This window comes from Passer domesticus, chromosome 13, assembly GCF_036417665.1.
Source record: "Passer domesticus isolate bPasDom1 chromosome 13, bPasDom1.hap1, whole genome shotgun sequence".
Classification (NCBI taxonomy): domain Eukaryota; kingdom Metazoa; phylum Chordata; class Aves; order Passeriformes; family Passeridae; genus Passer; species Passer domesticus.
Genome location: NC_087486.1, coordinates 9,586,013 through 9,598,562, shown reverse-complemented (window position 1 = coordinate 9,598,562; position 12,550 = coordinate 9,586,013). Strand labels below are relative to the sequence as shown.

The following is a 12,550-nucleotide window of genomic DNA, read 5'->3' as shown; positions in this document are numbered from 1 at the left end:
GGATGGGGCTTGGAGCAACCCGGTCTAGTGGGAGATGTCCCTGCTCATGGCAGGGTGGGTTGGAATGAAATGAGCTTTAAGGTCCCTTCCAGCCTAAACCATTCTGTAATTCTATGATCTCCATGTGCAGTTTTAGGCTAGAAGCATCTTCTGGCAGGTTTTCAGAACAATCCAAGGTATTTTTGGGCTATTTCCATATGAAAATGTGGGGGTTCCCTTGCTGGGAACAACAAGGAACTTCCTGCATAGTTATTTTACTATCTCAAAAATAATTTCCAGCCCCAGGTCTGATACATGTCTGGTCCCCAGTATGAAACAGCTTTCAAAAAGAATGTAGGACTGAGCTTTTGGCTTCTTTAACACTGATGGGTGTCCTTAAAAGGGTGTGCTGAGGAAATCAGAGCATTCCTGAAGCACAAAGGCAGGGTAGCTACCTTCTCTCCAGGCCCCAGGAGTCTCCTGTGCTTGGGGCATCACAGTGTCACAGAGCAGATGAAGGTGGAAGTGACCACAGTGGGTCATCTGGTCCAACCTCCCTGCTCAACAGAGTTGTTCCAGAGCACATGGCACAGGATTGCATCCAGACAATCCTGGGATAACTCCAGTGAGGGAGGCTCCACACCCTCTCTGGACAACCAGTGCTTGGTCACTGCATGATAAGGAAGTTTTCTTTATATTTATCCTCCTGGTGCAGCTTCTTATGCACCTCACAGAGAATCTAAGCAGGCTTTATTTATTTTTTTTTGGTCACACTGTGCTCTTTTGAGCAACTTCTTCTGTGCAATAGCAATATCTCCTGATATTTCAGCACACCTCTGCACTTTGCATTGTAACCTGATAAACTCAAAGCTGCAGCGTTAGTCAGTACCAGGTGCAGAGGGGGTCAGAACTGGATCCAACATTTGTAGGAAGGCCCACAGAGAACTTTCATAGGTTCTCTCAAAATAACATCCAAAGCCCACTCTGCCCCTCAAGCCTAAGGGACACTGAGTGTCCACCCAGCCAGGGGCATCAGTGCTCCAAGTCCTGTTAGCACAGGGTATCTTTAGGAAACACCACGTAGCTGTGGATACTTTATAGACTCTTTCTTCCTGATCCCAGGCAGAGCCAGTCTGTCTATCCGCTCCCGTCATGTGGATTTAGACAGCCGTACTCGTCAGCGCTTTCTGCTGGGGCTTCTTTCTCCAGGTGAGTATGAGCTGTGGCAGACAGGGCAGCTCAGCTGGTCACGCAGCTTGCAGTTTGTGCAGCAGGAGCTTGCAGCAGACCACAGCCACCCAGGGACAGCCACACACCCTCCCCAGGGCAGCCCCGGGGAGAGAAGGCGCTTTCAGGCAGTGTCTGGTCTAAAGGGTGCTCAGGGGAATATTGAGGAGGAAGGATGCACAACGGTTGGGTTTTATTCAGCAGTGCTCTAAAGAGAGTCAAAAACTCCAGCCTTCAGCTCAGCATTGGGAAATGGGGTGGAATCCATTGCTCAGGACTTTGCTCCGTGTCACTAATCCTGAATGTGTCCCTGCTGCCACCACCGCTTTGCTCTGCAGAGATGGATCTGGTTTACTTGGTCTTAGCTTTAAAAGCAGGACAGGAGGGGGCAGTGATTTGCTGCCCTCCCATCAGAACAAGTCATTTCTGTGAGATACAAACACAGCTTCTGCCTTCGGGTGAGCAAAAGCATCCCCTGTGGATGGGAACCATGAGCCCAGCTCTTCCAGGCGTGCTGCTGGGCAAAGCCCTCCTGGTTCCATAGGGGTGCCAGGGCCACACCAGCTTTTGCTTCTGCTTCATGTTGTCCTGAAGAGCTGTTAGTGGAGATTTCCCACAGGAAAACCATGCAAACCCTTGCTCAGGCGAGCCCTTAGCCACGCAGAAACTGGATCCATGCAAGCCTCGATCCATACAACACTTGATCCATGCATCCCTTGATCCATGGAGCCCCTCAGCCTTGCAGAAGAGAGGAGGGAGTGCTGCCAGCCCTCCTTTCTCGCAAGGTATCCCCCATGCACAGCTTCAGAAGTGAAGCAAGAGGAGCTAACGGTTCCCTGTGGAGCCCAGCAGCCTCCCTGAGCTCCTGCCTGCAGGATTTTGGGGTGGATTTTGCAGCACTGCTGCAGCCGAGAAAGTGCACCTGGTCAGATAAGGATCAGACTGTGCTGGTGGATTAAATTAAACAGCTTTTCTTTTCGTGCCAGCATATCTAATGAACAGTTCATCTCCTATGGGCAATTCTGCCATCTCAAGCTGCAGTCATAAAGTGGCAAGCTTGGCAAAGCTGACTTTGCTGGCTTTATCCTCCAGAACTTGGGAGAGAGCTAATGAAGCCTGAGAGCTAATGAGACCTCTCGTGATCTCAGCCCATGTTGTGGAGAGCATTGCTTAGGCAAGGTGCACCTCCTAGAGTTGCAATTGGGTTCATGTTCAGACTTAGTCCATTTCTGTTAAAAGAAAGGTGTAGGGTGGTCCTAATCTCTCCCATCCAAACCCCAAGCCAAGTTTGTTGTTCCTTTCTGCAGTGCTAATGAGAAACTGCAGCAATAGAGATTTGAGCAGCTGAATCTGCTGGGTGAAAGCACCCTTGATCTTGGCCGGGCTGGCTCCTGCTGCAGGCAGCTTCCCTCGCCGTGGCACCGGATCCTTTCCATCCACATGCCCACAGCCTGACCAGCCGTGCCACAGGGGTGACCAGGGCTGGTGGGCACTCCTGCCCCGCCGGCCTGGCAGCACCGCGTGCTTTCCGTGTCCTGGCTTTCCGTCTGCTTGGCCGTGGCAGAGCGCTCCGAGGGACGCCCTGGCTGCCGGCCCCGCCGTGCCCCGGCCCCGCAGCCCCCGCACGGCTCACCCGCTCTCCCTTGCAGGTTCACTCACCCGCTGATGCTGGGCTCTGGCATGCACACCACCGGCATCCCGCACCCCGCCATCGTGCCCCACTCCGGCAAGCAGGAGATGGAGCACTACGACCGAAACATGTGAGTGGGAAGGGCTGGCTCAGCAGCGCCAGCGCCTCAGCACCCATTTCATCCCTCACTCCCAGTGCCCAAACGGGGGGAGGATGGATGAACACTGGGCTGTGCATCTGAGGAGCCAAGCTCGGGCCCCCCACCTGCTCGTGCTGTTGGGTTGTTTTGGGTCGAGTCTTCTGCTGGCTCTGATGCTGACAGCCCCTCCTTTTGTCCCACCAAGGAAACCTCAACCAGAACCAAAGAGAGAGAAGGAAGCCAAGAAGCCCACTATTAAGAAGCCCCTGAACGCTTTCATGTTGTATATGAAAGAAATGCGGGCGAAAGTCATCGCCGAGTGCACCCTGAAAGAGAGTGCTGCCATCAACCAGATCTTGGGAAGGAGGGTAAGAGCTCACGGGGCCAGTGTCATCACATCCCTGTCCCTTACAGCTGCTCTCCAGTACATAACAAGAATCTGCTTCAAATCCGGTGCTCTTATCCCATGGACACAGGGGCTGGATGTGTCCCGGGGCGAGGTGGCCATGGTGGGCTGGGCTGGGAGGGGACAGCAGGGCCATGCTTCAGTGCTGTTTGTCCTTGCAGTGGCACGCGCTGTCCCGGGAGGAACAAGCCAAGTACTACGAACTGGCTCGCAAGGAACGGCAGCTCCACATGCAGCTCTACCCCGGCTGGTCTGCCAGAGACAACTACGTGAGTGCTGGGACCCCCACCCTAGGGCATGGCCCAAAATGGCCTGGGGGGCTGGCTGCTGTTTACCAAACACCTGCTCCTGGAAATGCCTTCCTGGCAGCACAAGAGCCATAGAAATTCACATTTCAGGAGTATTTTGAACACCCTCTTGCCTTATTGCCTGTGTAAAGGATGAAAGATACACCCCCAAGCAACCACAAGCATTTTTTTGCTTATTGTCCAAGGAAATACAAATAGAAAGGAAAATAAGCTTTTAAGTGCTGTGGATATATCTTTGGAAATGTAATTTTATGGAAGCAAACAGCTCTGTGCATCTTGGACAGTAGCTGAGGTATCTGTGAGGGTGCTGAGACCCTGGCACAGGCTGCCCAGAGAAGCTGTGACTGCCCCATCCCTGGAAGTGTTCAAGGTCAAGTTGGACAGTGACTGGAGCAACCAGGTCTAGTGGAAGGTGTCCCTGTGCATGTCAGGGGGTTGGAACAGGATGTCTTTGAGGTCCCTTTCAACCCAAATAATTCTGTGATTTAAAATAGTGGCTCCTTTTGTAGGGTGTCTTTTCTTGTGACTTTCACAATTGTTTCGACATCACATGCCTAACAAGGTCATTGGTGAACTGAAGCAAAGCACACATAAGTCTTCAGATGTCTGTACACCCACACATCTCCATCATTTCCCTCACAGACACTTTCTGACCCCTGGGAACTGCACAGTGAGTGCCCATCCTTCCCACACTGACTCCAGCTCTCCTTCCAGAATGACAAAACTCCACCAAGGGCAAGAAAACACCTGCAAACCACCCCAAACTCCCCCCAAAAACATAGGGCAGAGATGATGCAGAAAAAGCAGAGGGGATGGGAAGCCACCAGCCCACATTTTGATGGGCACTCATCTGAAGGGCATCAGCACTGCTGAGAGCATGGCACCATCTTCCTCCAAGACCAGGCACATCCTCCATGGAAATCCCAGTCCTGTATAATTTTCATCTGGTTCCTTGGCAAACCAAGGGCTGGTTCCTTTCTCCAGAAGATAGCTGGTGGCTCCAAAGTGCATATTGGTCCTCCCAGCACTGTGAGCCAGCTGGTTTGGGTGTTGTGGTTGTTGGAAGAGATGCTTTTCTCTCTGAAGTTGAGCAGGGATGAGGAGGAGGAGGAATGTAGGTCACTTGTGCAGCACGTGATGCGGATAGCAGGCAGGAAATACAGTTGCTCCCCCACTGAAGGAAAAGCTTACCGCAGCTCAGAGCTTTCCACCTTCACTCAAACCACAAGAAGTCATATAAAAAGTCACAGGTCAAAGGCAGCCCTGGGAGCTGCCTGTGCCACAGAGCCAGATTTGCTTCCGTGCTGCTGTGCCCTCATTAATCAGCTCATTAGGGGGCATGGGGAGGTGCTGCATCTGGTGAATCAGAGAAGCAGTTTGGGGATAAAACAGGACTTTTTTATTAGTGAAAGAAGAATGAGAGATGGGTCCAGAACTGCAAAAGCACTTAAATAGATTAGTATTATTAAAAATAAAATTTTGGGGATTTCCTAAAACTTTCTTTCCCATTTGGAATCAGGGAATATCAAGAACCAGTTTCAGTTTGGGTATAAGGCACCACATTAAAGCATGTTTTGGAAATAGGGAAGGTTCTAAAATGGACCAGGTGCTTTTAGAAACATAAGGAGCATGAATAAGAATATGACAGGAGCATTAGCTATTGATCATCCTTTCTGCATTGTATGCAGCAAATCTTGTTTAATTCTATTGATCTCATTAAACATTAATTAAATCATCAGTTCATTAACCAAAGCAATAATGGGTGGGATCCCCAGGTGAGGTGCATCAGAGTGGGCTGAGGAGTTCTGGTGGGAGCTGGCAGAGGTACTGAGCAGCACAGGCACTGGCTTTATTACAGCTGGTTTACATCCAGTGACATTTTCCCTTCACGCTTTCTGACACAGCCTGCACCATAAATCTGGGTCTTAACTGCATTTTCAGTGCTGGACTCACAAACCAGAGCATGGAGCAGTGTGCTGGGGAGAAGACAGAGCAGGCTTGGGAGTAGGAGTGGGGAAGTGGCTGCCATTGCCTCTGGAGTTTATTGCAGTTTCTGAATATGCACAGATCTCACTCAAAGTGCTGAGCCAAAATGCCTGTGATGCTGGGGGGGTAGTGGAAATGAGGGTTAATCCCTGAGAAAAGGCACAAGCCCAGAATGAATCTGTGCAGAAGCCATAACAAGTACCCAAAAACACGTTTGGGTTTCACTTTGGGAGTTCCTCCTGGGTTTCCTCTTAGGAGTGTTGGAATGGGAAGAGTGGAAAGAAAGGGACACCCTCTTAGATAAACCTGAGCAGTCCCTTTGCAGCCTTTTCCAGTTCATCTCCTCCTGGAATGGGCTGAGCCTGCAGCTCTTACCTGGGAGGCAGCAGCCAACCCCAGCACCCAGTCCAGCCCCAAAAACCCTGCACAGCACCCTTGGTTCTCTGGAGCACAGGTAACAGCCTTTCCTTTGGTTTCCTAGGGGAAAAAGAAGAGACGAACACGGGAAAAGCAGCAAGATTCCAGCTCAGGTAAGTGAGTGCAGCCTGGCAGCTGTTCCTGCTTTCCTGCTCAGATGGGAGAATCCAAAGCAGCTGTTGTGTTTTACCATGTTTTCTTTTACTCTCCAGAGCTTGACTAGAGAAATACAGTTTGGTTTTTTTTTTAAGCCATGGTAAATGAACATTTCTGTGACTTTTTAATAGACATGTTTGATTTAGAACATGGGTAGTGTGTGAAAACTGAAAAGACTGTATTTTGGCAAATGTATAATAACTCCATATAAACTATCACTAAACTTTATCTATTGAAAACATGCAAGGTGGATGTCCCCATCAGACCTACAGATGATATTAACTAAAGAAAACTCCTCTCAAATGTATCCATATTGTGTGTGGGATGAAACGTAGTGGCAGGACTGAAGATCATTCATGGGACTACTCCAACTTTGGCTGTCATTTCAGAGTAATGTAGAGTTGAAGCAAAGTCATGCTAAACCCCACCTCCCTGTACCACCCTGCCAGTTAGAAAAGGCCCTTTTGACAGATTTCAGCTGGTCACAGACACATTCCCATCATCCAAGGCTATTCATGTGCTGATTTCTGAAGTATTTCTGCCATATCAGGAATAAATATTATCTGTACCAATAATTATTAGTCAAAAAGGGAATCATTATCAAGAGATGTGTCCAAGTGATACCTTCAGTTTAATTAACACTGCTGATCTCATTCTGTGCTGAGTTTGATAAGAAGAATACGAGTTTTTAGGCCTTTATGTAAAGTGCACTGTATATTTTTATATATCCATATATATGTCTTGTCTGTGTGATACAAAAATCGTAATTTCACCTGTTACAGATTGAAAACCCAATACTGGTTGTACACAATGATACATTCATTGATGGTGGTTGAAAGAGAGGCTGAATCCAGCACAGAAATGTGCTGTTCAGTCTCCTTCCCAACACCAGAGAAAAACACGATGTGCCTGAAAGCAAACAGGGCTTCACCCTAGTGAGTCCTGTAATTATACAGCAGAACAGCAACATTTAGGAAGGGCCGTGGAGAAAGCTTTTCCACTCCAGCTGAAGGGTGTGATGGGGGCAGAGCGGAATACCTGGGCCGAGGTCTGCGTGGTGCTAACTCTGCTTTCAGCCTGCTTCTGCAACGTTTCCTCCTCTTTCCTCCTGCGCAGTCCGAGCTCGCTGGTGGTGTCTGCTGCAAAGGCAGGAGCCGGGAAGGATGCAGATCCACGAGTCGGGCATCGCCTCCGGATTTGGCAGCTTTTCCAGACTTAAGAAATTGGAAGAGCCGTGAATTTCCCTGTAATTGCCCACGTTTCTCAAAGCTGTTTCCCAAACCACCTCCAGCTGCCAGCAGTGATCACTAATATTTGCCTAACGATCACTTTTTTCCAGGTGGTGCCAGCGCCATTCTGTAGCAGAAAATAATGGGATTGTAGTCTGTTAGTCGTGTGTTAAAGTGGCTAAAATGATGTTGCCTCTTTTCTTCCTCGTGCTCCTCCTCCTCTTTGTGCCTCTGCCTTGCCCATTCTCCGCCGCGCATGCTTCTGTGTTCAGATCCTGCCTCTCCTAAGAAATGCAGAGCTCGCTTTGGCCTCAACCAACAAACGGACTGGTGCGGCCCGTGCAGGTGTGTATCGGCATCTCCTCGCTGCTGGGTGTTCCTGGGACAGGGGTTCAGCTCCAGGTGTCCTCCTGCAGCCATCCAGGTGTCCTGCAGCCATCCCGGCACCAGCGGGGGCTGCTCTGTCCAGGCAGGGATGGGGTGTGCTCTGGGCATCCTCAGTTTTCTGAGCTGCAAGGGACAGGCTGGGCTCTGGGGTTTTCATCCCTTCCAGGGCAGTGTTGGTTTAGTGCTGTACACATTCTTCACCTGATAGACTTCTCTGGTCTTAAAAGTTTATTTCCAGGATGGAGACCTCTGTGACCCTTACATGAGGCTTTTTTTTTCCAATCACATTAGTGGCACCCCTAGGGCCAGCAAGTGAGGATTGAATGGGTTTTTTTTTTCCTATTTATACTGGTCTAACCATGTATTTCAAGATCCAGCTCTTTCTGAGCTTTAAATTTTATAGTACCTGTCACGGGTGGGGTTGGGACAGTGTCAAGCAGCAAAACAGAGCAGTGCTGTGCTCCTCAGGCTCCCAGAGATGAATTTGGTCAAAAAATAGTAAAGTTCACATCAACCAAATGCTGCTGGGCTCAGAGGGGCTGCAAAGGCAGGCAGGCAGAGAAAGCTCCTGGGAGCTTCTGGATCTGGGTGCCAGAGCGCAGAGAGACTCCAGCTTGGATAGATGTCTGCAATTTGCAGTTTTACACCAATGCATGAGGAAAAAGGTGGAAGTAAAGTATTTCTTGATGTGTTCACTTCAGCTTGAAGTGACTAAAATCATTTAGTTGACCCATACCTTGCTGCACCCCAAGCTCCAGTCCCTGTGGCTGAGCCTTACATGAGCTCCCCTCCAGCACCTCAGCATGCCACAACAGCAGAGCTCCCTGTTTGTCTTTTGTTCCCTGGTAGTGTCATCAAGCACCGTTTTTGAATTGATTAAGAATGCAGGAAGAGCTCCCTTAGTGTCTCTTCAATACCTGAATGTCCAGAGGGGGCTGCTGGAGCACCCCATGCCCACAGCTGTGCTGCCAGGCTCAGTGCCCTGCTCTTCCATGGGCACTTCTTCCACCTTCCCTCTGCCTCCATTCCAGCTCTGAACTCAGCTCCTCCTCTGCACGGCTTCCTGATTAACACAGGCTGCTGGAGTGCCCGGACACCTTGGCATGCTCTTCCTGTGTAACCAACCCTGCTCAGCCAGAGCTGCTCTGCAATTCTGTACTAACACACTGCTGCCACTCAGGGGCTGCTGCCCAACGTGCTCTGCTCACCTGTGGAGAGCAACTTCCCCCGGAGGATTTCCACTCCACAGGACAGGTTAACTGGTTAAGACTGGGTGTTCCTGCTGGAGCTTTCACACTCCTCCCCCATACCCTGGACAAACACTCCAGGGTGCTGTAGTTTCCAAACTGAGAGGGATAAGTTCCCTTAAAGAGAGAGGGATAAACATTTTTAGCTGTGTAACACCCACCTCAGCATAACCCATGGACTGGGCCATTATCAGAGTCTGTAGTATCACATCTGCTTTTTCCCCCTGGAAAAATCCAATTAATCAATGGGCACATTGCTGTAATCTTAAACAGGTCATTGAAACTCTGTCCTGCAGCTACTCCCAAGATGTCTCGGAAACACAGCTCTTCCTCAGGCTTGTCTCTGGGGAATTACTGTCCATGGAAAATACCCTCGAGTTAAATAGTTCAGCTGAGCCGTCGTGTTTCCTATCGCATTAATTGGGTCAGCATGGCTAACGATGGCACTGACAGCAGTAAGAGCACTGCTCTTGTTCACATCCAGTGCAAGTCATGTTTAATACTGGACTGGTTAATACTCATTCTCACACTGTGTGGTTTTCATTAGGAAGATCAAAGAAAGGTGTGTGCCCGCATTAGTGAGTTCTCCATTTGATCCACTTTCTTCAGCTGAGACAGCTGAGGCAGGGAGCCAGCTGGGAGATGTTCTAGCTGTAAAGGCTCCAGCAGAGGAATTGTCCCTTCAGTACTGTTAAGGTGACATCTTGATAGATCTTTTGTTTGAGGATCTGTACTGAGATGCTCAAGGACCCAAGGCAGGTGACATGAGCAATCTGTCACATGGAGAGAAGGAAAACCAGCTCAACAAACAGTGGAGACAAGATAGTGTGAGGGACTGACTCTGGACAAGGGGTAGTTAAAACAGTCTGGGTGTACAAGGTGACACCTGGAACTCAGGATAAATACTGCCAGAATTGTCACAGGATGTAAAGGAATCATGGCCAAACCCAGCCAGAGCAAGAATGATGTGTGGCTTGTATTTTTGATACTCCCAAATCATAACATACAAACGTGGGGAACCTGAGTGCTTCTTCCAGGAGGGATTAAAGGAGGCTGGTCCCTGCTCCCTCAGGCAGGTGCTGCTGCCTTAGGGACCTTCCCAGTCCCAGCAGATGTCTTGCTAGAAGAGCAGGGCTGAGGGAGGAGAGCTGCCCCTGATGGGTACTGTCCTGTAAAAACCCCTTTGGGTAGTAAAGCCATCCCCAGCTGATGAGCTCTATCACACTCCAGAGTGGAAGCATGGAACTGATTCTGTCACCACTGCAGCACCATTCTGCCAATCTCTCCCTAGTGTCTGCCCACATTGCATTTTGTACCTGTACTCCACTTCCCAAGGGAGAGGTCACATCCCAAGGGGAGGTCACAGCAAACACTTCCTCTCCAGGAGCCCCATGGGCTGAAGTGTGATTGGTAGCTCTGTCAGGCCTGATTTTCCCTTAGCTCAGTGAGCAGGTTCAAGGTGATCTGCCCTCCAAGGAGCAACAAGACTTCTGAAGGCCTCAGGTCTGTTCCAATTTTCAAAGCAGGACCTCAGACACCCTCAGACCATCTCCCTCCAGCCAGTCCCAGGCCATTTCCTTCCCTTTTCCTGAATGGTTGCTGAGCACATTTCTGCTCAGCTGTATCACTGAGTTGTCCTTGGAGGTGGGGATGAATGGGAAGTACACTCTCATGCAGAGATAACTCAGAGCAGAAGAGCTGAGAGCTAAGGCCAGGTTGGATGGTACTTGAAGCAACCTCTGGTCTAGTGGAAGGTGTCCCTGCCCGTGACAGGGAGGTTGAAACAGGATGAGCATTAAGGTCCCTTCCAACCCAAACCAGTCCATGGTTCTAGGCAGATGATACTGTGCACAAGGCTAGGAAAGAGCTGGGAAATGAGCTCTTGGAACCTTCAGATTTTGGGATGAGAAAAGCCGAGACTGGTGGGAAGGGCAGTGTCCCAGCAGAGCACCTGGGCCTGCTAAGCTCAGTGGTGCCGATGTGCCTGTGACACCAGTGCACACGACTGTCCCATGGGCCCTGCGTGGGCTCTGTGGCAGCTGGGGAGGGGATCCATGGGGGGGAATTGCTTTAGTCCTGAACTTGTGAGAGCCAGGCACCCACACAAATTCAAGCAGTCGGTTTGATGGCTGGTGAGGAATGACCTCATGGGTTGGATCTATATTATTCTTTTGATTTTTTATTTTAATTTTGGGGTGTTTATTATTATTTATATTATTAATTTTAAATTGTATTTTTTCACCTTTTTATTATTATTTTCATTTCATGGCTTTGATAATTATTAATATTTTGGGGAGTTATTTTTTTCTTTTTCTTTTTCTTTTCTTTTTTTCCTGTTTTCATTTTAATCACCGCGTTTTGCTGTTTACTCCCGTTTCACGCCCTCCTCCCGCTCCTCTCCGGCTGCGGCCGAGCCCTTGCTGCGGGCCCGCTCCCGGCCCGCCGGCGCCGCCTGGCGCTGTCCCCGCAGCGCTGCGGGGAGAAGGGCACGGCGGGCTGCCGGCACCCTCCCGCTGCTCACAGAGGCCTCTCTGCTCTTCCAGGAGGAAAAAGAAGTGCATTCGGTACCTACAAGGAGAAGGACGCTGTGCCAGCCCAGTTTCTTCCGATGGAAGTGCTATAGACTCCCCTCCGTCCCCACCGGACGCACTCCGATGCATCCCCTCCGCCTTCCCGTCAGAGCAGCTCGCAGCCCCCGCCGACCCCGCGCACCGCGACCAGCCCGACCCCTGCCCCGTGTCCGCACAGCTCCCGCCCGCCTCCGGCCCCTCCAGAGCCGGCGCCCGGCGCTGCTCGGCGCCCCCCGCCTACAGCCGCGCCTCCTCGGGGACATAGTCCCTGCCCCGCTGGCCACGCCGCTCGCCCACCTGGCTCCGCTGCCCCCGGACGAGGACCAGAGGCCCAGCCAAATCCCCATCTCGCTGTAAAACATGCAAAGTTTGGCGACAGGATGACTTAAGGATGATGGAAAACTCGCTTGGTTGGGGTTTTTTTTTGGAGGGGAGGGGTGATAGAGATAGAAAAGCAATTTCAAAAAAAAAAAGGTAAAAAATAAGTACTTGCCAAAATTTAAAGTGCTGATGAGTAAACAAGCCTTTTGTCCCTGCCCTGTGATGCTTTTTTTTTTGTTTGTTTGGGGTTTTGTTTTGGTTTCTTTTTTACTGCATTATCTCCAAGTGTGGCAGAGCAGAGCCACATCCCCAGCTTGCTGCTGTAGGTGGTAGGTGCTGTCAGTCTAACCCTGCCTTCCACTCGCTGCCCTCCGAGCTGCTTGAAAGTGTAGTCACTCACACATCTCCCATAGCCGTTACACCAAGGAGCTGGAAAAGCTGGAATAGGAGACTTTTTTAAAAGCCCATATGTCTGAAAAGGGAACGAAGCGATGCCAGCATTCTGATCTGACTGGGTAAAAGAGAAATTAAATATTTAAAGCAATGAG

At 50.2% G+C, this 12,550-nt stretch overlaps 1 protein-coding gene across 7 annotated transcripts in view; it reads left to right on the top strand.

The window, feature by feature from the left end:
• TCF7 (transcription factor 7) overlaps window positions 1-12,550 on the top strand; it is a 69,881-nt gene extending 57,331 nt beyond the window's left edge. For 2 of the 7 annotated variants that reach the window (XM_064387938.1, XM_064387939.1), the window contains exons 6-12: window positions 1,102-1,188; window positions 2,856-2,966; window positions 3,181-3,343; window positions 3,543-3,650; window positions 6,157-6,205; window positions 7,750-7,822; window positions 11,655-12,550. In XM_064387938.1, the coding sequence (XP_064244008.1) occupies window positions 1,102-1,188; window positions 2,856-2,966; window positions 3,181-3,343; window positions 3,543-3,650; window positions 6,157-6,205; window positions 7,750-7,822; window positions 11,655-11,946 (883 nt within the window). In that variant the 3' untranslated portion in view covers window positions 11,947-12,550. Of the gene's footprint in view, window positions 1-1,101; window positions 1,189-2,855; window positions 2,967-3,180; window positions 3,344-3,542; window positions 3,651-6,156; window positions 6,206-7,364; window positions 7,487-7,749; window positions 7,823-11,654 lie in introns of those variants that run through there. The other 5 variants (XM_064387940.1, XM_064387941.1, XM_064387943.1 and 2 more) reach the window with 4 other exon arrangements.